The sequence below is a fragment of the Talaromyces rugulosus genome, chromosome II (genome assembly GCF_013368755.1).
Source record: "Talaromyces rugulosus chromosome II, complete sequence".
Taxonomy (NCBI): domain Eukaryota; kingdom Fungi; phylum Ascomycota; class Eurotiomycetes; order Eurotiales; family Trichocomaceae; genus Talaromyces; species Talaromyces rugulosus.
In genome coordinates, this window is record NC_049562.1 from 1,085,761 (window position 1) to 1,109,420 (window position 23,660).

Here is a 23,660-nt window from a genome sequence, read left to right on the forward strand (position 1 = left end):
CTTTTGGTCAAGCGGTCGACGGTGACAAAAACGTTATCGAATCCCCGTTTGTCCTGGGGCAGCTCCATGAAGTCCATCGACAAATGCTGCCAAGGTCGTACTGGGATAGGTAACGGTTGGAGGAGTCCAGGGGCCCTGTCCCTGCGCGTGTTCGTCCTCTTGCATGTCTTGCAATTGTCCACATACCGGTTCACATCATTGCTCCATGCCTCCCAGTAGAACCGTTCTCGGACTAGCTTCAGCATCTTTGTACGTCCTGGGTGCGCTGTTGCGGGTTGTCGATGTACTTCGTCTAGCAGTCGTGCTCGTAAATCGTCCTTCTTGGGAACATAGAGTCGTTCATTAAAGAAAAGTCGTCCTTCAATCACCCTATGGCTCTCCCCTTTCCCTGAGAGTAAGACTTCGGCACCTTTCTCGGCCACATATTCCTCGTTGGCCGCCAACACCTTGGTGACAATATCATCCTCTGCAGTTAGGGTGACCAGTTCTGCATATGCCATCTCAAGTGCGATCTTATCGTCGATTTTATGCCGCGGCAGTAGCGTTCGGTTCCGGTGGTCGAGGTTTTTCGCCTTTTCATCTTCTCTCCGGGTGAGGGTGTCCGCCAATACATTCGCTTTTCCTGGTCGGTATCTGAGTACAAAGTGGTATTCCTCCAAGAACTCGCACCATCGGGCTTGTCGGGCGTTCAGAGCTTTGGTAGTCATAAAGTACTCAAGAGCCCGGTGATCCGATAGGACATCAAAGGACTCCTGTCCTCTCAGTCCGACCAATTCGGACTTCCATTCCCTCAGAGCCTTTATTACTGCCAGTAGTTCCTTGTCATGGATGTCGTAATTATGCTCGGCTGGGGTCATCGATGCGGAGTAGTACGCGACCGGATGCCATTCCTCATCCTCACACAGTTGAGATAGGACTGCGGCCACTACTCCGTCTGACGCGTCCGTTTCCACGCGGGTTTGGCGATTGGGGTCGTAATGGGCTAGCACCGGGGCTTCCGATAATTTCTTTTTCAGACTTTCAAATGCTTCTTCGCACTCCTTACTCCATATAAATGGAACGTCAGTTCGAGTGAGGTAATGCAATGGCCTTGCAGTTCGGCTGTAGGCCTTTATGAACTTCCGATAGAAGTTGCAGAAACCAAGGAATGACTGTACTCCCAAAACTGTCATTGGCGTCTTCCAGGAAAGGATAACCTCAATCTTTGCTGGGTCGACCTCTATCCCCTCTGAGGTAATGATAAAGCCCAGATACTTGGTCGATGTGACATGGAACTCGCATTTTTTGATACTGGCTTGCAGTCCTGCCTCTCGGAGTCTCTCCAACACCTGTCGCACATGCATCTCATGCTCTAGCTCGTTCTCGCTGTATATCAATAGATCGTCGATGAACGCAATCACGAACTGGTCAAGGTAGTCCATGAAGATATCGTTGATCAGTCGTTGAAACGTCGCTGGTCCATTGGTGAGGCCAAACGGCATTACCTCATACTTAAAAGTGCCATACCGACAACGGAAGGTGGTCAGATCTGTGGAGTCTGGGTGCATTCGGATTCGGTGGAACCCCTGCCTAATGTCCAGCTTAGTGAAGATCTTTGCCTTACTCAAGCGCTCAAAGACTTCCTCGATAAGTGGCAGTGGATATCGGTCCTTTCTGGTCAAAGCGTTCAGCTTGCGGTAATCAACACAGAAGCGGAATCCGCCATCGGCTTTCTTGGCCATGAGGATTGGAGACGCGAATGGTGCATTGCTAGGGACGATAAATCCTTTATCCAGGTTATCAATAATATAGTCTCGGGCTGCTTGGAGCTGTTCCTCTGACATTCGATATAAAGGACTATAACCCAACTCTAGGTCCTGATTCAACTCGATCTTGTGGTCATACTTCTGGTGAACTGGCAACTCGTCTGAGCGGATCTTCGAGAAGACGTCGGCGAACTCGCGATACTGATCCGGCAGCTGCTGCTTGATCTCCTCGCTTTCAGTCGACTTGGCCGTTCTTTCCTTCTCAGTTTCCAGCGCCTGCTCTATCTCGCAAAGACTAGTCATGAAGACATCTGTAGTCTTGCTTTTCACACAACGATGGAATCCGGCAGCTCCGATGATTGCTATGTCCATTCCATACGTCCTTCTTTCTGAGCGTTGGCGATGTGGGTTTCTCGTCGGACTGACAACTGGTGACGCTTCCTTGGTACTGCCAAAGGGTCCTGTGGCGTTCTCTGATCGTAAGGCTTTCTCCATTTTCTGCAGTTCCATCCTTGATTGCGTCCTTTGCGTTCTTCCTGTAACTGCAGGCGCTTTCCTTTGGGGTTCTGGTTGTAGGAGTGGGACAGGTTCTTCCATCAACCGATCTCGGCGCTCCATATCAGCTTGGTGCTCGAGATTGACTGGTCCATTTCTCCTTAGTATTGTCTTTGGCATGCGGATGAACTGCTCTCTCTCCATTTGATCTTTGAGAGACACATCCTCCGGCCATAAAAGGCGACGGTTTCTGCAATCCACCAACACATTGTACTTCTCCAGCCACATACGACCCAAAATGACATCGTGACGGCCTAGTCGCACTAAGAGAAAGGGTAGATGCCGCTGCATCCGGCCATCAACAACCAGTGTTAAGATCATGAGGTGCGTGACCGGTTCCACTGTCTTCCCATCATACCCTCTCACCCCACAGGGTTCAGAAACGGGTACTGTGTATGTCTGAAAGTGTCGTGCAAGCTTCTCCGCTAAAAATACATCTAAAAAGGCAAATCCGTTGGCTCCAGTATCGGCCAAAGCTTTGGTGCAAATTGAATATCCATTCTTAGCTAGCTGAATAGATACAGTCATGCTATCCTTCTCTCTCCCCATCAGCTGTGAGAGATCCAAAGCTTCGTTGTCCGTACTTGATGCGCCTAAGAAGGAGACTTCTCCTAGGCGTGGGCGTTTTCCGACTCCTTGCCTGCGTCATCCTCCAAGGCCTTCAGATCCGGAGCCTTCTTCTTGAGGGGGCACTTGTCAGCACGGTGACCGCTCAGTTTGCAATTGAAGCACTTGTCCTCGCTCATTAGCTTCTTCTTTTCTTCCCAGGAGAGCTGCGGTTGAGGGGCTTCATTCTTCGGCTTCGATCCTCCGGAGGTATTCGACTGGTGGCCTCCCTGGCTGTGGCCTTTGCTGCTCCCAATCCCACGGCTGCGGGCGCGTCGTTCCCCTTCAGCGATCTGCTCGAGGCGGTTGGCAGTAGTGTGGCATCCTTGTACAAAGGTCTGGTACGACACCATTGGGTCGGTGCTTTCCTTGATCATGGCGCGCTGCATGTCGAACGAGAGTTTGTGGTAGAGTTCCTCCTTCCATTCTGATAGGGCGAGGCCAGCTTCCTGGGCAAGAAGCGTGAATTTCGACAAAAAGATCTGAAACTTCGAATCTCTCATTGCTAGGCGACGGAGTTCCATCTTCGCATTGATCACGCGGTTCTCGTCCATGTAGATTGTTCTCAGATGCTCGAAGATGTCACCGACATCCTGGTAACGTTGTGCTGAGTCCTTCCGGAATCGTGGGAGCAAGTGGTTGGCCGCTTCTCCCTTACACATCCCCTTCACGTACGCCATACGGGCCAGGGCTGTTGGGTAATGGTCGGCGTTGGCTTCCAACTTGTTCTCGACGTCGATCTCCCATGATTCGTACTTGGGATCGATTCCATCCGATAGCAGCTGGCCATCTGGCAGCTTGGTGGTCTTCTTCTTGTGGTCTCCCCCGGCTGGAGAGGTATTGGCGATTGCGGCATCACGCTCCGTGATCAGTTCGGACATGGCCTGGCGATGGTCGGCCAGGTTGCTCTTGAGGTTCTGAATCTCCTCTCTCATAGAGTCGATTTCCTCTGTGTCGTTGTTGCTAGACTCAGCGAGAGCCTCTTCTAGTCGTTTCTCCTGCATGGAGAGGTGTTGGAATAAACCTTCAAACAGGCCTCCAGGGTCGCTTCTGCAAAGCTCAAGGAATTCATCCTTATTGAGTGGTCCCTCAGGAACATCTCCAAGCTTCAGTTCTTCGAGGTTAACGGTCAAGCGGCGACTGGGCTCTCCCACATCGTCGTTGCTGGCGCTCTCGCCATGCTGACGTCCGTCAGCGGTACTTGGTCTTGCCATCGTGCTGGCTCACAAGATTTCCAGGTTTCGAATGAAGGTAAATGAAGGTTCAGGGTCAGAGCGCTGACAAGGCGTTTGTCGTGGCTGTACGGACCGTGCTGAACACAAAGAGGTTGAGATAAAGAAAAGTCTACCCCCGACCAGAGCGCTGACTGCAGCTGAGTGCTGGCTGTGCTAGTCGTGAGAAAGACAAAGATAAAGTGTAGCGATGCTTGTTGTAATGTGACGTGCCTTTTCCAAAGATATTCGATTCCTATCTAGGGGTGCGATTCTCTAAAACAACAAGCATGGGAAAGGAATCTAACTACCAGGACCTGCGGGAAGGTTTTATCTTGTGTGCTTAGGTAACCAGCTTGACCCCTTATGGCCCCGGGGTGAGGCTATCCCCAGATCTGGCACCGCGGGTTAGGGTTGATGCCCTTCCTGCCTGAGGCCTCCCATCCGGCCACGAGGCCGCTCCTACCCTTGGGGATAGCCTCAGGCTCAGCCGTCACACAGTAAAGGTATATCACTAGAAAAGCCAGTCGTCCAGAAAACCCTCACTGGTGTTGATGGTAATAACCATATAGGCACCAATGGCGAGAATAAAGATGGTATATATATATACTACCCCCTTTTTTTTATATTTATCTCCAAGACCCAAAATTCCTCCCTTCCTCCCACCCAAGAGAACTTTTCTTCAACCAGGACGGTGATTCAACGGTCGCGGTTATAGTATAACGGTTCAGTATACCTCGTTGTAAGTACTGGCTCCTCAATGTCTTCCCAACCCACACTAATAGCCACTCAAGGTGGATCTAGCCCCGAGGAGATGCCTGTTCGATTCTGGCTAACCGCACTCTTAAATCTTTTTTTTGTCCAAGACAAAATTGTTTTTTTTTTTTTTCCAAAGAAAAACTATCCGTGGTCTTGCATGCACAACATACATTAATTATTCCTGGAAAGTGACTTGAAATTTTGACCAATACCGGGGTTGTTGCGTCACATAATAACTACTAGAAACAGACATTCTTTTTCTATCATAGAAAGAACAACTAACGAATAAAATCATGTATTACCTTGTATGTACGGAGTCCATGTATACCCGTAATGCCTGTAGTCCTTCTTGAGTTTTCCTTTTCTCCCCTCCCGTTCGAACTTTTCATTCTTCTCGTTTTCCATCTCTTACTTCGTTTTCCCTTTCCCACTCCAACTGCTGAGTGGGGGATAGACTAAAATCCGTGAAACCACGTATGAATCTTGATAAAATTGATGTTCGATGGCGCCATGCCGGGAAGGCGGACAAACAGGGTTGATATCATAGATGTTCCAGCAGGGGTTAATAGCTAGTGTATACTCTAGTATAGCGCCAAAGACTAGACTTTACTTTTAAAAATTTTGGTTTTTATAGTATGAAAATAAAATATCTGCGGCAAAAAAAACAAAGGAATAGTAACAAAACAAAATTTGGTAAGGTTGTACGTATAGTCCTCCGTATTAGCAACACCCATGACAAACACCAGAACAACCCCCACTTGGTCAGAACCGCCCACCACTACTACTACCACCACCACCAAAACTCTCGAACATCGACTTGAACCCATACCGGCTTTCCAGCTGCTGATCGGATCCTACGTACACCATCGACTCGACTTCATCGCTTCTTTGTTAACTCCGGGTAGCTTCGGCCTGACTCCTCACCATGATGATGACCACCACCTTGGCCGATGGTGCCGCTGTCATCTAACAACATTAACAACTCCCGTACAGTCACCGCTTTATACGCACTCTGTGTCACACCACACGGGTGCATGGATTTGCTGCCCTGCCGAGTTATCGGAGACGACACCGAGTAGACCATTTTCAACCACATCCAACAAACCGAGGCTTCTATCTGATAAACCATCACTACAGTTGATAATATTGCCGTGGGAGCCATGTCTTTGAAGTACGTTTCACTGCCCAGTCCATGTCGCTAGCGCATCTCAGCCATGAGTATATGTCGGGTCATTGAGCATCATGCTTTCTTCATCGACACGCCTGCCAACCGCCCCTCTAAATAGGAAGCAGTCGCTGACTATATTTCTTTTACGAGCAGTTGGGTAATGCTCTCAGACAAGGAGGGCTTCGTCCGTCTCCCCAATGAACACATCATTTTTACCTCCCCGCCACGCACGACCCTATCACTGAAGCCCAATTCGGGAAAGGAATCATTTTCGATCAGCAGCAGTTCAGGCAGCCTGTACCTCACAAATCAACGGGTTGGCCCCCCCCCCCGGTCTATTCCTTTTTAAAACATGTGGAGCTACAACTAACAAAAATCCGTGATTCCAGATCGTGTACCTCCCCTCGCAACAGAATCCAGCCTTTCAGTCATTCACAACTCCTCTCCTCCACATCTACGACAGTCATGTCTCGGCGCCTTTCTTTGGTCCCAACGTGTGGACTGCCATCGTGCGACCAGTTGCCGGCGGAGGAATACCGGCCTCGATACAGGTGGTGGAGTTGAAATTTTCATTCAAGGAAGGCGGTGCCTTTGATTTCCATTCGAATTTCGAACGCATCAAGGATCGTCTGGGCCAGGCGGTTGAACACGCGAGAGAACAGGGCCCAGCGACGTCTCAGGCAACCCCCGGCAGAGGGGTTGACTTTACGCATGTTCACCTTGATGAACTGCCCGCCTACGATGGAGCCAGAAACCCATCACAAGTTGGCGACAACAACAACCAGCACCAGTCCTCAAATTCTGCGACACAGGCGAGCACCACCGAGAGCGCCGGGGCCAATACGGATTTTGCGCCTCCTCCAATGGAACCTCCGCCAGGTTATGAAGAGGTGCAGCAGCAGAGCGTGGCGGCAGAGCTAGAAGATCGGCTTCGCAGGACGAGCTCATGATATATACATGAGTAGTTTCCACCCTTGGACGAACAATCGCACATTTGGAATGAATGCATTGCGATCAACGCCTTGATATGATATGATTTTGCCTCATGATTGCCTGTTTCACATTAGAAATCTGCAGCACAGATAGTTTGTCAATGTTTCCAGCCGGTTAGAGAATCAATTCGGTTAGATTTAAAGAGCAAGAGAGTATAAATAATAATAAAAATTAAACATGTATGAGAGCATCGGGTGAGGGCGGGTAGCAGCCAATCACGTGTGGGCCAATTGACCAGTCAGCAGTCGGGACACACCGCGGCGCTCCCGTTTTTCCAGAGACAGCAGCAAAGCTTCCGACCTCCTTCGTTTGTCACCCGCTCCTTCAACCCTCTTACCACCGCAACCTTCTGTTCACCACGCAATTCAATTGCACCGAAAAAAAAGACGTCAGCATGGGTCTCGCCGATCTTTTCTCCGACGTGATTTCCTCCTTCGGCTTCTCCGAAGCCCAGGCTGAGGCGCCTCCCGCTGAGGAAAACGACACCAACGCCGCCGCCGAGGAACAGGAAGACTCGAAGCCCGCCGAGGAAGAGGCCAGCGAGGAGACCGCTGAAGACGCCACCGAGCAGCCCGAAGAAGAGGCCGAAGCCGAAGCTGAGGGTGAAGAGGCCGAGGAAGAAGAGGCAGGAGAGGAGGAAGAGGAAGAGGAGGAGGAAGAGGAGGAGCCCGAGGACATCAAGCCAAAGCTCGAGGAAGGTGAGTCGATTTGAATTGGACACACACATATATATAGCGTCGGCTTGGGATTTTTCCGCATGCGCTGCGCGATCCAATTGCAAGATTTTTGAACGGTTCGCTGACGGGTGTGATTTTTCTTTTGCATAGAATGTGCCAACTCCAGCCACTGCGCTCCATACAAGCACCACTTTGACGAATGCGTTGAGCGTGTTACCAGCCAGCAGGAAGAGGGAGATGGCAAAGTTACCGAAGACTGCGTCGAAGAGTGTAAGAATTCGAAAACCCGCGCATTGGTATATATATAGCCCATACTGACTTTCCATAGTCTTCCACCTCCAGCATTGCGCCACTCAGTGCGCTGCCCCCAAGCTTTGGAAAACCTTGCGGTAAACGCCTCGACGCCTTTTTCGCAATCCTTACTTCGGCATGTATTTCGCATGGTCTCCCTTATTGTCTTTCCTGAAACCAGGATAGATTATGGGTCCAGACTACCGATAATCCTCCAATTTTTGTATCCACTACCTCGCATTAGAAACCATGACCTTTTTTGAGGGCGTCTAAGTTTCACGGGAAAAGAAAGTGAGAATAGAGTTTTATGTTTCACTTTATGTACAGATAGCAAGTGACTGTCTTTTATATCGAATATTTATGCTTGTTTCCTTTTGTTTAGACATGCAGGATTCATTAGATTTGTACTATCAACATTTAAATAGCATCAGGGCTTGTCCAGAATAAGGTAAATTTGTTATGTGCATTCATGTCAGATGATAATCATAAAGTAGACTAATTACAAACCGTCAAGTTCACAATGTTATATACGAACGGGCGTTTCCGGTTACTGATCAGTGACGCGGGCCTCAGCAGTATTATTCCTGTTCTGCAACGGAACATCCAGATCTCGATTATGAGCATGATGTATATCATTCCAATCAGCCTCGAGGCGTCTATTCACGATCTTAGGACCAATAACATTCAGCGTCAACGGAAACAGCGCGACGACGCAAGCGATGACAGCACTGAAAATAAGCGATCTTTTCATGTTCTGTGGCGGATGGGCGCCATCTTGTCCGGCCTTGAGTTCTGTTTGGATAATCGTGAAGATGCCGCCGAGGAGCTGGCCACCCATCCAGAGTAAAGTGCTGCTGATCTCAGGCGAGTACGGGTACGTGATCTCGACGAGATACTCGAGCACGACGGGCAGCAAGGCAAAGGCGCTCACGCCAAGGAGGGCGCAGACGACGATACTCGGAGCGAGGCCATAGGGGCTAGAGGGGGCAAAGTAAAGACCAATATAGGAAATGGCGTGGACGGGCACGCAGATGCGGATCACAAGCAAATATTGCTTATATCGGTCGTTGATGGGCGACACAATCGCCGACGAAATTAGACCGGCGACAATGAGGACACCACCGGCAATGCCGGCGTCTGTTTCAGAGAAGCCATATGGAAGAAGGATCTGGTTAATCAGCGTGGAAACGCTGTTGAAGAAGCCAACGTAGACAGAAAAGGCAATGAAGATCAGCCAGAATTCGCGGAACCGCACAATTCCGCGGATGGATTCGCCAAATGGAGTTTTGGCGACTGCCGCTGACGCACTCGCCGGTGTGGGCGGTCGTGCTGGGATGAATAATGAAGGTATACAGGTAATTGTCGCCTATATAAATTGACTGGATCAGTACAGTTCCCCTTTTTCTTTGATATTCCGAATCAGGACAAGACATACTATAACTGAAATCCAAAGCACCATGTTGGGGATATCGCTCGGTTTCACAGTCCAGAAAGAATCAACAAGCTGGCCGATGGCTGCGCCCAACGGGTTGGCCAGAGTTGCGAAAGCCGTAGCACTGGTACGTCCCTGTTCGCTAAACCACAGGTCACTATATCGCGTGGGCGCTGCCAAAGCAAACGGCTGGGCGAAGCCCAACAGTAGCTGGCCAAACATGACGACGCCAAAGATGCCACCTTGGGCCTTTGTGCCGGCATATCGAATCCAGTTCCCGATCAGAATCAGGACCGAGGCAGTGATTATGACAGATTTTGGTCCGCCTTTGTTCAGCATGTACATAACCGCTCTGATGGTAATCGAGCCTATCAGCTGTATTCGCGAAACAGATTAGGATAGCTAAGCTAGACTTACGGTGTTGCAACACAAAATGCAAACAGGAAAGCAGTGCTCAGCCAGTTGATCGTGCTCTCGGAAACTTGAAAATATTCAGCCGATGTCGAAGAGATCGAGGAGAAGGTGAGCCACTGTGTGATTTTGCATATTAGTATCAGGCTATACTTCTGCTTTCTATAGTCGGCAAACATACGTCCCAGCTGATAACGATATTCAGCAGTACCAGTTGACATAGACCGAAAAACCGTCGCTTGTAGACTCGAAACGACCCTCTCGTAGCAGCAATTTCCACCTCGTAATTTGTCTCGTTCTTGGGGTATGGCATCTCAGCGGCTTTGCCATGTTTAGCAGGCCCTGAGGCTGTCGCGTGCGACTGGCCAGCAGAAGCCTTTGAAAAGATACTCATTGCGATGCTGCTACACAGTAATAGCAAAGCAAAACATTCCGAGCATCATCCAACCCAGTTAGTCTAGTCCACAGGTAAAGAATCGCAGTGCTGTGCTTTTGCACCTGGTCGGGCGGAGGTGTAGAGGAACAGCCGGATGCGGGGGATCGCATGTGAGGGGACTGCCAGCCATCCTACCACAGGGCCCAAAAGTTAGCTGCTAAAACATGTCTTTTGTCTGGGGGGATTAATGGTTTAGCTGGTGCAACTCTGCCGAGGATCATTAAAGAAACCCGCTATCGGCAGTTGTGATTGGACCACAATGCGGTTTGTCAGGCTCGGCAGAGTAACATCGCAACAAGCTCGGAGCTGATCCCAACGTCATGTGCCTGTGCTAGGGACTACTAGGTCCAGAGAGCGGTATAGCAGTTGTCTTGTTTGGACAGGCTCATGGTGAATGGCGGCATCCGATAGCGACGAGCAGAACGAGCCTGGTGATGTTGCAGGACGAGTTGGTCAAGAAATTTCGTGTTATTGAAGGGAGCGGTCCGTGCTCGTAACAGCGAGCTATCTTGTTGTGTTTTTTGACTAGTTAGATGGCAAAAACCACTCTGGTTCGCGTGGGTGTCAACAGCTCTGATGTTGAGCTGGAGATGTGCTGCTAGGAAGAGGTACACCGGAGAGATGGGAAGCCTCCTTCGCCCTTCCTTCCTCCTGCCCTCGTGACTGCCGGCGTCAATACTCAATAAAAGCCAACAACAGAACAATTTTATCTTTTATCGTTTATCTCGAAAGAGAAAAGAAGACGTCCTGGCTAAATCAACACTCTAGGTCTCGGTATCGATCTAACAATGGCAGATGCGCTTCGCTACCTAGGTGACCCTTGAATATTCATCTCTGCTAATATGGCACCACTCGAGGCATGACGATGATCGATGGGAGCTTGGAATATGTAGCAGCTAGTTAAACGTGTTCTAAGCATGCTCAAAACGTTCGAAACGGTCTGGCCTTCATTGTTCGCCTCTCATTGCTGTTCTCGTCTAAAAGAACCGGCCTTTGTCGTCTTTGATACACTAGTGCTAGCAGAACACAAAAGAACTGGCCCGCTTATTGACACAAACATAGCTTCTACAGCGGCTGTACTTATCTCGATGTACCACCTATCTACAACGCCGCTAGTTTTGGAGTGACTTTGAGAACATGGGAATTTGTACGGCTTCCATGGCCTGCGCGGTTACTGAGAAGACAAATACAGCGTGAATCAGACACTCCGCAATGAGAGACAATTCTCTGAGAGACTCTAGAGGTGGTCATTGGGAATGAATGCTACAGTTGGCCAAATCGTCCTCTTCGGTCTCCATGCGCACGCCCTTGTCCTATGTCGGCCTTGCCTGTATGTTTTTTACCACCCATTTCCAAAACGAACAGCAGGATGTCTGCTAGCCATGCGATTTATGCGAGGTGGATTTAGCTTTCATCTGATGTGTTGCGATAGATGAAAGATGAGATGAATTATTCCCCACCTTCACTTTCCGGATATGTAGCATCGCACGTTTTCCGAAACCTGTCTATAAATCTATTTTATCTGTAATTTAAAGTATATGTACCCTTGAGATTTGATTTCCTATTAGAAAATTGAACAGACATTATCGTTTTTACGACGCTTTTACCTTCTTCCGTTCGGCAATAAGAATAAGAGGTAACATCTACAAGGCACTGGTGAAGGTACATGATGCATGTGTGGTAACTAGGATCCTCTTCAATTAATAGACAGTGTTTAGAGAAAAAATTCTAAACTCTCATAGTGTAACGGTTAACACAGTACGTAGATCCGCTTCGTGCGAAATACTAATTTGCTAACCACCCTATTATAGGTCGTCTTATAAAGTGCAGGTTCACGCCACTCTTTATGCGATTAATCCGAGTTCGATTCTCGGTGAGAGTAAACGCTCTTTTTTTTGGTAATTATGTGTAGAGAAGAAGAAGAGAGTTCATATAATGGTTGCGAGACGCAATTCCGAAGAGTGTGGCAGCGTTGAACGGGGGTGGAAGTTGAGCTGTCCGGAGGCAGGAATTTAGGGCGCGGGCGGAGCAATATTAATAAGTAAATATATTTAGCCATTTTAGGAATAGCGTTCCGGGGGTAGGATCATTACTGTAATAATAATAATCCACCACTCCATCCCCAGCCCCGGAAGCCCGCCTCCAGGTACCAGGGCAAGGATACCAAGACCGCAAATGAAGTCCAGAAATAGAAACCAGCTCCTAAAGTATACAATTACCTATTGAAAAGAACACGTAGAAGAATAGAGGACGTGGTTAGTTACTACAACTTTATTCGATGTTGTTCGAGCCTTAAAGGGCATGGCTGGATTACAGGAATACCAGCTGTAAAATTGTACGATAATAGCGCTGAGGCCGATGATTGTTGGAATGAGTTTAGGTAGCATTGTATATTCCATGCTGGCGATAAACTGACGAAGACCCTTGTGTTGCTTTTACCCGAGTTTGTTGGCATCCTAGATCTTTTCTTCTCTCTAGTTCGTTGCCGTCCTAAATATCGTTTTTTCCCTCCCACTTTGTCCTCTGTGTCTTGCTTTGTGTAGACTCTAGCGTGTTTCCATCATCTTCATGATCTGTCTCTTGGTCAGATAATAAGCCGTTCTGAAATTGGCCGATATCCCCTTCCTTGATGAGACGAAGATCTACGTAAACCCATGACTGAAAGATGAATTTAAAGACAGATGAGCTAGATGATCATGTACAGGTGTGGGTGTGAAATAAGTGGAAAAAAGAGCTGTGAGTGTTTTACAGGCGCAGGCGTTCACCGTGCAAACCCACCCCTTTTCTTCGGAATTAGGTGGAATTCATTGGAAACCCAATTTTTTAACTGCTAGATCCTCAAAACTGTATTAATTTGTCTTTAAGACTTGGTTTATACGTTTTTTTCAGTTTCCAGAAACTTATAGTTTCCTTTAGACCTTCGTGAATATCGAGTATAAAGTGAATCAAAAATAACAGTCTTGATAAGGATATATATAATGAAAATGATACCGGTAGATCATAGCTATGGGATATTAGTTTTATCAATTGATATTGAGATATTATAGCAATGTTTTTTCGAGTATTACTCTTCTAAGAAAAACATTGGAAAATATTTGGTATTGTTTGAATTGATTGACAGGGGTACGTATGTTTTCATCAACATGGCATGAATATTTCGTGTTTGACTGCTCCCTGCTTGTCACCTACACAACTTCAACACAAGTAGAAATAGAATTATTCGTGAAAGCCTCGTAAATAACATGTACTAAAGCGCTGTTCCAGTCATTTGTTTTTCTAATGCCTAGTTGCCATTATACTAGAAAACCTACGTGGAGAATTCGATAATAGCTCACAATTCGATCCTACCCTTTGACTTGTGGCGTGGAGCATGTCATGTCAAACGCACATACATAAACTCAATTGATGCGGTGAGAGTATTTACCACCAGCGTCTTCAATACGACTATCAGCAAACTAGTCACTAATAAAAAAGCCTTTAGAAATATGGTCAGCTTTGATCGCGGAACGAAGTGAAGCTATTATTAGTTACAACTTTCCCCCGAAGTACGAGACAAGACAGGAAAACTATTATCACTCATTTTGTTTCCTTATCTTCCCATTTCAAGCTTCGAAGATCTCATTAATGCCTTGGAATCTTTCCTCCAGAGTGGAGTTAGAACTGTTAAGGATCTTCTTAATGAAATCTTGGTTTTCTAGAAAAACCACCTCGACCAAGTCAAAGGACCGCACCAGCAATGGTGGCACAGCCGGTTTGACGGATCGGAACTTGAGGTTTTTTGCAAAAACTGTGATCATCCTCTAAAGACTGACACAAGTCCTCGGTGGTCTGTCAATAGACCCGGATTCTACATTGCACGCCAGACCACATGCTCTTCTGAAGTTTGCCAGGTCAAAACCACACTTGCAATGCCTAAAGACACAAGCATAGACACTGTCTCAGGTCGTTCTGAACTATCGATCTCCAGCTCCACTAGCAGCGTGGAATCACCTATTGTGAGGTATCGAAGAGTTAAGGGGGTTGAGGATACTGACCTTCCTTCTATTGTGCAGTGTTGGTGCATTCAATGCAAAGATGAGACCAAGTTGTTCGATGACAGAGAGCCTCAATGGACGATCGGGTATCCCCTCTATATGGAACGAGCAAAATTCTGTCCAAATTGCTCCAAAGATCACCTCAAGGATAGTAGGTTTACCCCGAAACGCTTTGTCCCCAGAGACAATAGCATATTATCCATCCTTCCTTGGTCTCTGAGGGAGTTCCTAGGCCGTGAAGCGCATGAGATCCTCATAACTAAGCAACTCGCGTCGTCGACGGAACCGAGAGGCCTAAAGAGACAACAATCAAAGGGTGGTGGGCAGAGTGCTTCTAAACGAGCAAAAAAAAGGAACTAAATACAGATAGCTGTAATGGGCCCTTTTTACGTCACACACGTCCGGGAAAAATTTCGGGAGTAATATGCATAATCTCCAAGTTTTAGGGGTGATTACCCTTTCTTTCTTTCTGTTGTGTTTGTTTGGTTCTTTTTTCGGTCAGCCATAGTCTCGTTTATCCAACCTTTTATCCAGGGCTACACGAACTCTCGGTTTATAATACAAGTTGTGATTTCTCCATGTCGTATCAGTTGGATAACCTTGACAACTACTCATACATAACTCGATGGTACACTTTTCAGGTAATGATAACGAGTATTATTAGTCGGGTTTTGATATGTTTTACTATCTTGACATCGAGAACGAATGAGGTTCAAAACGGAAAAAGTGACACTATTAAATATGAAATTAATTGTCAATGAGTTCTTTGCTATCATGAATCATTAAAATAACAATATAATTCCAGTGTGGTGCCAATAATTGGAGTTGTTTTACAATAAAGAATGTTAAAAATATCGCCCAAGGCGCTAGACTCGAGTTTAAATCAACTTCATCATTCACTATAATGTCATTTTATATCAAAAGATGCGTGGGCCAAGCCCCTACTCCTTGCATCATATTTTTTCCATGTGGTATGCTCTTGATAATGCTGTATCAAAGATTGTCAAGCAGAACGAGTGTCTTAGTTGTCGGAATATTGGATCAGGGGGTGAATGATAGCGGCTGTGGAATATTTCCAAATGCGGCTTCAACAAAATACATCATGCCCTGTCTGCTAAGGACAATGGCTCGCTTGGGCTGGAGCAGAGATGGCGTATAAGTCAAATTGAAAACGCCATAGCCATCAAAACTTGTTTGGGGATTTTCCCCTTGGCTCCGACGAAGTTGTAGTAAATACTTGTACGTAGTAATAGCAATTTCATGGGCGAGAAACGACGCGATGGAAGTAGATTGGTGGATTAGCAAACAGATCACAAAAACACTGCATGGCCAAAAATGATGTGTGCTGGTAGAACTTCGTAGAGTGCGATGCGCATCGCTGAGAGGCTGCGAGGCCGGCCTCGGGCCCAGCGCCAACTCAACGCGGTAAAGTCCCCTGGATCGTTCTTTTCCCCTTCCACGCCCGCCACAGGAACGATCCCGGTCCTTGCTTCTTTACTCTCGCCCAGAAACCCCAGGAATTCCAAAGAAGGGAGGATCAGACTTGAAAAAAAAAAAAAAGAGAATACTTTTTTTCTACTGCTTTGCGCCTGCACACGCAGCCCTCCGGCTGACCCCGATTCTCGCTCATCCGCTGCACTCCGCGCAGACCAGCTGATTCTGTCAACCGTCCTTTTTTTCGTCATTGCCCTACTGACCCCAGTCGATCCTTTTTCTTAAAACTTCTTTCCCAGTGACAATGTCTTTGGCCTGAACGAATTTCTCTACAGTCTTTTTTTAATTTCCTTCCAGCACAATGAATGTCGCAAGCATGCGGTCCAGCATGTCCTCTTACGGGGATCCGAGGTACCTCTCCGCTGCCTATCCCAGCGGCGCTGTCTCTGGCGTTCCATCCAAGGTTCTCGTCGATGGCTACCGTGGCACCTCGGATCTGTCGACCGATGACCGGTCCCAGTACAGCGGGGTATGTTGTGTTGATATTGCCAACTTGTTTGCGCCTTCTCACTGACTGTCCTTTTAGTCGGGCATGATCCCCCCGATCAGTAGTGCGCCCTCGATCGACGTGACCGACCCGGTTTTGATGCACCTGTTGACCGAAACCGCCATCGGAGATAGCACCGGATATGAGATCCTTCCCTTTGAGACCGTCGAAGAGCTGAAACGAGAATACGCCATTCTGTCCAGTCGCGTGGAAGGCACCAAACGGAAACTTGCCCTAGAAACAAAACTCAGAGACGCAGCCCAGTCGCTCCGCCGATTGCCCGGGCCTCAGACAAATGGACACATCAATGGCGACATGAACGGCATGGCCGTCGACTCTGGCGATGACGAATTCGCTGTTAGTTCGCAAAAGTGCGAGGATCTCGCTCAAGAACTGTGGTCCATGGAACAGAGATCGCAAACCATCCACAAACAGCTTCTCGAGCATACTGCCGGCATTCTGCAATTGACACATCGAGGGTTGAAGAAAAATATCAATCGGAACGGTAGCATCAATGGCGCCAACGGTGTAACGCGAGGAAGCGTATTCGAGTTTGACGACCGCAGTCTGTACAAGTCTTTGGATAACCTGGATGATGTCAATCCCAGCGCTCTCCGTGATGCCGAACAGAAGCTGGAGCAGCTCAATGGACGCCTGCGTGATATGTTACTCCAACAAGATGATTACGGCGCGGAGCCCTTGCCACAAAAGTCGGGTGAAGATGACGGGTCCCCGGCCTATATCCAGGCTCATCTGGCGTATCTTGAGAATCATTTGGACGCCCTCCAGACGAGGGACCAGACGAGGGACTTGCAAGGGAACGGGGTAGATGCTGGAGCAGGTACCGGAGCAGGTGTGTCCTCTGTGGAAATGGAGTCCCAAATCAGCTCGCTCAACGGTCGACTGCATATGTTGCTGGGACAGGCTGGTTCCCATCTGTCACCAACCTTGCCTCCTCCCCCGAGCCCCTCTGGGGAGTATCTCCATACTCACATGGATTATTTGCGATCCGGATTCGACGACCTCCAGGCCCGCGTCGAGGGCCTACAGGATCAGAAAACCATTTTGACAACCCAAATTCAACAACAAAGAGAACTGAACTCCAAGTCCGACGCCGAAAAGGATGCCCATGTGGGCGATTTAACACGCCAGATCATCGAGGGCAGGAAAGAGTTTGAACTGTCTGAACGTGAGCTGCAAAGCGTGAGAGATGAGTTAGAATTGGTCACAGAGCAGCTCAATGCGGTTAAAGAACAGAACAGTCTAGGACAACAGGCGACGGCGGGGTTGGAGAGCGAACGAAACGGTCGTTTACAGGCCGAAGCAGAATTAGAAGCCGAACGAAACGCTCGTCTACAGGCTGAAGCTGAGCTAGAAGCTGGACGAAACGCTCGTTCACAGGCCGAAGCCGAGTTAGAAGCCGGACGAGACGCTCATCTACAGGCCGCAGCCGAGTTAGAAGCCGAACGAAACGGCCGTCTACAGGCCGAAGCAGAAGCAAAACGCGTTCGAGACGAAATGACCGAACTCGAAAGCGAATTTGCCCGCGCTCAAACCGAGCTCACCGTGGTCAAAGCCGAGCTTGATGGAGCATACGGCACTCGCGCTGAGCGGGCAGCCGAAGCCGCAGCCAACCCTGCTCTTCAGAGAGAACTCGATGGCCTGACCGCGAAGAACGTCAGCCTTGCAGAGGAATTGGCAGCAGTACGAGCAGGACAAGCAAATAGCGGCAACGGCGGCAGCGGCAACAAGGGCGAGCTTCAAAACCGCGTGGAAGCGCTCGAGAAAGAACTGCGAGACACGATTGAAGACTACGAAGTAATGACGAAAGCAAGCATTGAATTTGAAAAGGAGCGCGAAAAGTACGAGGGCTATATCGACAACCTGCGCGATCGCTGCGAGCAGCTCGAGGCGCAACTGGGTGATGAGCGCATCACTTGGATGGGCATCAGCCAGCAGATGGCTACGAGGGACGTTGCCACTGAGACGACGTCGACTATGGTGTTGAAGAACGAATTCAAGAAGATGATGCGTGATACGAGGTCGGAGAATATGAAACTTCTCAGGGTGAGTTTTCTCTATATCCCTTTTTTTTTAAAAAAATAAAATATACCGATGCTAACAAAACTTTAGGCCGAACAAGAAGAGCGCAAGAAACTCGAAGCACTGGTCCGAAGCCTCAAAATGGAAACCACCATGGGCAAATCGAATATCAGTCAAACCCCTGTCTCCTAACGACCATTATCCACCCATCCAGCATTTTGGAAATCATGACCGCTACGATCACAACGTCTTCATGTATTACAACAACAAGACGAAGAGAAAAAAAAGAGAAACAAAGAACAAATTTATCAAATAATTGCATGTTAGATCAATCTGAGCGGGGGTTTAGTGTTTGCTTTTGCACACTGCCTTTTTTGGGCCTTTATCTGTTTGAGAGGTCTTTTTTCGTTTTATATACTTTACTTCTTTCGGGACTTCTTTTTTTTTCATGTTGACTGTCTTGTTCCTGTTACTACTATCAAGGCAGATTCTTCTGACTGGCGTGTTGGGTCGTCTTTTTATTTTTATTTTGGTGTATATATAGATAACGTTTAATGTGTTTTTTCTTAGTCTATAACCAACATATTGGTACATACATGTCAACTGGTATGTAATTCATAATGCTAACGAGATGAAACCTATTTTTAATGTCCAACAGTTGATACATGTATGTCACATATATTTGAAATTATTTTAGATATTAAGCAGTACATATCAATATTTAACCAAATCATTCTTTCCAAAAGGCTAGATCTCAACAGCTCCTCTCTCTCTCTCTCTCTCTCTCTCTTTTCACTCTCTCAAGAAACTCCGGCTCCTCATGCATAAATACCATCGTTATTATCATCACTGGATTCGTAGAAACAAATAAAAAAAAAGGGGGGGGAAACAAGTCAAAAGAAAATGGCACAGTTTGGGACAATATTATCGGTATGAAGAGGTTGGCTTCAAAAGGGTGGTGGTTTATGTACTAATGAACCAAACATGAAAGGGGGGAGGAAGAGGTTTATTATAAGCCCAAGAAGAATTGAGAAGCTTCGATGATTTCTTCGTCGCCCGCGGCAAAATCCCAGCCGACGATGCGCGGGTCTTGGCTGGCACATATGATCTTGCGTGCATCGAATTGAAGCTTGTAAACCCTGGAGGCAGGCGGTACGCCAGGGTTGGGGATATGAGGAGCCTGGCGGTGCGCTTGGTGGGCGTGCGCCGGTTGAGCGTTGTTGTTGGCCTGTGTCTGGGCTACTAGTGTGTTTAGGGCGTGTGCTTGTTGAAGAACGGCGAGAGGATTTGGGACGTGATTATTGTTTGGAGGAGCTGCCTGGTTTGGTTGTTGAGGTTGAGGTTGTTGTTGTGGTGGTGGTGGTTGTGGTTGTGCTGCCGTGTTTGTGCCGCCAACTCCTTGGTTATCATTGTTGTTACCATTCGCATTACCAGCCGGAGGCGTATTGTTATTCTGAGCAGCAGGTTGCGGAGGAGGGTGAATGGCCTGTTGATGGTGCAGGGCTGGAATAGCTCGAAGCATGGCGCGGTTGGCCGCTTCACGCCCACGGTGTAAAGCTGTTGCTGTTGCGTTTACCACGGCATCAGCTTGGCGGAGTCGATGGCTAACCAGCCATTTACCATCACGGTCCTTCCTCCAGATAATAACAGTCTCGTCATAAGACCCTGAAACAATCCGAGCCCATCTGCTACCCCCGCCGCCGGGAGGGATTCGGGCACCTAGTGCCATGACGTCTCGGGGGTTTCGCGAGCCGGCATTGCGGTTGGTGGCCGTCCTACGAGACGAGCGCTGTTGATAGTCCGGCACGTTCCCAGACCGCTGAGCGTCCCAGTAGTCGTTGTCCACAGCCAAAGCTTCGAGTCGAAGAGCTTCTTCGGCGCCTGGAGGGTCGCCGAATCCTGCTTGCACGGTGCGGACTAAATTGCTATGTCCCTCCAGACAAGCCACTTCGGCTCTGGAAGAATGGTCGAAGATTCGGACCGTGTCGTCGTTGCTCCCGCTCACTATACGTCGGTTGTCAAACTGAACACATGCAATTCCCTTGGTATGGCCCATCAACGTTTTTAGACAAGCTCCGTTCCGAATGCCCCAGACCTTGATTAGCCGGTCGCCTGAAGCCGAGACAATCTCGTCGTCGTTGATCTGGATGGCGTTGACTGCGGCACCATGCCCATCTAGAGTCATCAAGAGACTAAATGGCTCTAGTGATTTCATATGGTGATTTGCTAGCTCTGCTTCTATACGTGAGGGCGAGACAAAGGCTGTATCAATTATGTACGAGGGATATTTGACAGCGGGGCCCCTGTGGAAGGTAGGGTAGTCTTTATCCAGAGGACTGAGATCTCGGCGGTTCCAAACTTTGATTAGCTTGTCCTTGGAGCATGTCACCAGATACCTCTTGTCGAATTTGAGATTTAGGACCGAGTCTTCGTGGGCATTGTGCAGTTCTTGAATCTTTTCACCAGTGGAAAATTTCCAGATGATGACATTCTTGTCACTGCCTCCCGATATGATCAAATCTTCCTCGGGACTTGGGTCAAACTGAAGGCAGAGTACGGAGGTGCTGTGTCCCAAAAGCGGAGGGTGCCACAAACGTTTACTGTCCAAGTCCCAGACACGAACTGTCCTATCACGGCTCCCACTCACTAGCCATCGGCCCACAAACTGAATGGCATAGACACACTGGGTATGGGCTTCTTCCATATGGGCGGGATGAGGGAGCTGAAAATTGGTGAAGCGGCCTTTGAACCAGTTGTCTTCCAGGCGCCTCCGTTGCTTGTAAATATGAGGCCAGTTGATCTTAGGGGACCCATTTGGCGACCTGATCAGAAGCGATGACGACTTAGCTGAAGGAGGGGATGGGATAGAGGACAAGGGTCGGCCCTCGGAGTAGACGTCGCGCATTTCTCGGTCACCTTCGGCATCATGGGGCGATTCTGGCACATCGGCTTCGACGGGCTGGTGTTGTTCATTCCAGGATGAGCTGGGCTGCGGAGCCTGAGTTGCAGGCCCTCGAGGACTGAGGCCTGCTTCGGTGACACGTCTCTTGAGCTGGGGTTCAGATACGTCAGAGTCATCGTGCCTCGCGCGGGATTTCCGGTTGTGGGATGCAAGCTCGGAATGCAAGCGTTCATAGCGGCGGATTGCGTCAATATCGAGCCTCCATCCCTCCCTGATATAGAGGTCCCTCCACAGACGCGAATCGAAGATGCGGTTCCTCCAGGACCGCGAGGCCAGCGACGCGGTCAGCAGTGTGGTCAAGTCAAGATAGGCAAAGACCTCGGCGGTGATTTCTGGCGGGAGCTTGAATACGGGATCCATGTGAAGGCGCGGGGTGAGTCGGTCTACAACTGAGGCGATGGTGCTTGTTCGCAGGCTGCGCAGGATGGTGTAGGCGAGTTCTGTGGTTGTCGCGTTAGTGAGTCAAGAATCAAGAGTCAACTACCAACTCTTCCCAGCACGTACCGGCTCTCTCCGCTTCGGTATGGGAGAATATGCATTGCGGCAAAAGCATGGCTTCTTCGCTTTGTGCGACTGCAGCATCATTTTCCGGCTGGCTCTTTGTGTCGTCGGAATAGCCCTCATCCAGCTTGAAAGAGGCGGCCAGGGAAGCTGCAGTAAGGCCGGGCTTTGAAAGGGCAGCACCAGACGGCTGCTCGCTGTCCATGGAGAGAATGTGCAAAAACCAAAGCAGAGGTGGTTGAGAGAAAAGGGACGACTCCACAGCAACAGTCCCCAAAACAAACAGCTAACTACGAGTTAGTTAGCTAGTTAGTGGTGCTGTGGAGGAACGATCCTAGTCGGGCGGCGGAGGATGACTGGGCGGACGGTGGGACCTCAGGTGTTGATGCCTTGGTGCCTTGTTGCCTGAATCCCTTTGTCTGACTCCCTCCCTCACCGTTAGTTAGTTAGTTAATATCAACCAGACAGAGCAGCACAAAAAGAATATTGATATTAATAGTGAATGTCTTTGTTAATTTTATCTCAACTACATACTGCTAGTATTGGGCGAATACAAAATGCACAGCCGAGGATGGCCGATTAATTAAGATTAATTTCCTAATTAGCTGGTACGACTGTAGCCTCGACGCAGGCTAAGTTGGACAAGTTAGTCAAGTTAGTCGACAGCCCCCAGAAAGCATAACTACCGTGCAACCGGAAATTAGCATGCATGGCCAGTCGATCAGGTGATGTTACTTCTCTTTCTTGCAATTCTGTTGCACGTCCTTGGTCAGGTTTCGACTGCTCAAGTGCCACGGCAGCAGACGTCAACTGGTCGCTCGCTCTCTTGCTCGCTGATGCGTAGACCCTATATTTTATATTTTATATATTGTATATGTTGTCTATAGAGCCATAGACTAGAGCAAGCTGCGATTGTCAGACTCGGTATGCTCGGGATAGATGGCCCATATTCTTCGATGCTCAAAGACAACGCGGGCAACAGATCAACATCCTGCCGTATGAAGCCCGTAGTACCAAGTGTAGAGTGCCGTAGGACAATGCAGAAGGTGGCACAAGTCAATCACTCAGCAATAATAATAATAACAACAACAATCATAATCAAAGACGCTGCGCAACACATCGCAAGGTTGTATATTGAAACACACTAAAGCGGACGGAGGTGCGCAATGCGGCCTAGCGCATGCTTAGTGAGCAACTGGGCGAGTAACGAGTTAGGCAGGAGCGGCCCTGCCCTTGAGGACATGTGCGCGCGGGAGGCAGGTGCTCCCTAACTACTGCTCATCCGCCATCATCTTCTCCTGGCTCTCTTCCTCCTCGCCTCCTGGCTCGCTGTCTTCTCCTGTCTCGCGACCTTTGCTTCCTCTTACTCTCCATCCCATCATCGTCTTTCCGGCTGGTCTTCGTCTCTCTCGCTCTCCTATTTCGCCCCCTATCGTGAGTGCCCAGTTTCCCCCCTCGCTCTCCACAGCCGAAGAAAACCCCCCACCACCGCCGTCCAGACCCCTGTTCAGTGCTAACTTGCTAACTCGCCGTGCCAGCCTGGGACGCTATCTGTTTCGCAAATTTCTCGTGCCCGATCACCGCCCTTCCTACTACGCACCGCCCTTTCTTTCTGCCTAGCTGCCTGCGACTGCTGCTCTAATGCTGCCTGGCGTCTGCGCTCCTGTGCTTCCGAAACTTATCCCGAGGTCGATTGGCGCCAATTCGTCATTCTATTCGTACAACCCTGGTCTCGCCGCAACAAGCGTCTTGTTCTAGGAACCCAAGGGGGAATTTCGTGGGAAAAAAATACTTTTTTAAAAAAAAATTCCAACAATAATATATAAAAAAAGGACAAGGGGTGGAGCAGGCTCTC

General features: G+C 48.7%; 6 protein-coding genes across 6 annotated transcripts; 3 read left to right on the forward strand and 3 right to left on the reverse strand.

Annotated features, from left to right (window-relative positions):
- Positions 1 to 2,071: 2,071 nt before the first annotated feature.
- On the reverse strand, positions 2,072 to 4,120 carry TRUGW13939_02840 (uncharacterized protein; the record flags this gene model as incomplete). Its single annotated transcript, XM_035486027.1, has 3 exons — positions 2,072 to 2,107; positions 2,172 to 2,829; positions 3,033 to 4,120. 3 exons carry the CDS (start codon positions 4,118 to 4,120, stop codon positions 2,072 to 2,074), a joined length of 1,782 nt encoding a protein of 593 aa, XP_035341920.1.
- Positions 4,121 to 6,204: 2,084 nt separating this feature from the next.
- Positions 6,205 to 6,994, forward strand: TRUGW13939_02841 (uncharacterized protein; the record flags this gene model as incomplete). Its single annotated transcript, XM_035486028.1, has 2 exons — positions 6,205 to 6,360; positions 6,434 to 6,994. 2 exons carry the CDS (start codon positions 6,205 to 6,207, stop codon positions 6,992 to 6,994), a joined length of 717 nt encoding a protein of 238 aa, XP_035341921.1.
- A 437-nt stretch (positions 6,995 to 7,431) lies between these two features.
- TRUGW13939_02842 (uncharacterized protein) lies at positions 7,432 to 8,107 on the forward strand (the record flags this gene model as incomplete). The annotated part of the gene is made up of 3 exons (XM_035486029.1): positions 7,432 to 7,735; positions 7,865 to 7,984; positions 8,043 to 8,107. The coding sequence occupies 3 exons, from the start codon at positions 7,432 to 7,434 to the stop codon at positions 8,105 to 8,107; spliced, it is 489 nt and encodes a 162-aa protein (XP_035341922.1).
- Positions 8,108 to 8,552: 445 nt separating this feature from the next.
- Positions 8,553 to 10,394, reverse strand: TRUGW13939_02843 (uncharacterized protein; the record flags this gene model as incomplete). The annotated part of the gene is made up of 5 exons (XM_035486030.1): positions 8,553 to 9,371; positions 9,441 to 9,789; positions 9,855 to 9,967; positions 10,030 to 10,252; positions 10,315 to 10,394. The coding sequence occupies 5 exons, from the start codon at positions 10,392 to 10,394 to the stop codon at positions 8,553 to 8,555; spliced, it is 1,584 nt and encodes a 527-aa protein (XP_035341923.1).
- A 5,719-nt stretch (positions 10,395 to 16,113) lies between these two features.
- TRUGW13939_02844 (uncharacterized protein) lies at positions 16,114 to 18,534 on the forward strand (the record flags this gene model as incomplete). Its single annotated transcript, XM_035486031.1, has 3 exons — positions 16,114 to 16,281; positions 16,339 to 18,366; positions 18,433 to 18,534. 3 exons carry the CDS (start codon positions 16,114 to 16,116, stop codon positions 18,532 to 18,534), a joined length of 2,298 nt encoding a protein of 765 aa, XP_035341924.1.
- Positions 18,535 to 19,351: 817 nt separating this feature from the next.
- Positions 19,352 to 22,010, reverse strand: TRUGW13939_02845 (uncharacterized protein; the record flags this gene model as incomplete). The annotated part of the gene is made up of 2 exons (XM_035486032.1): positions 19,352 to 21,744; positions 21,809 to 22,010. 2 exons carry the CDS (start codon positions 22,008 to 22,010, stop codon positions 19,352 to 19,354), a joined length of 2,595 nt encoding a protein of 864 aa, XP_035341925.1.
- Positions 22,011 to 23,660: the final 1,650 nt, after the last annotated feature.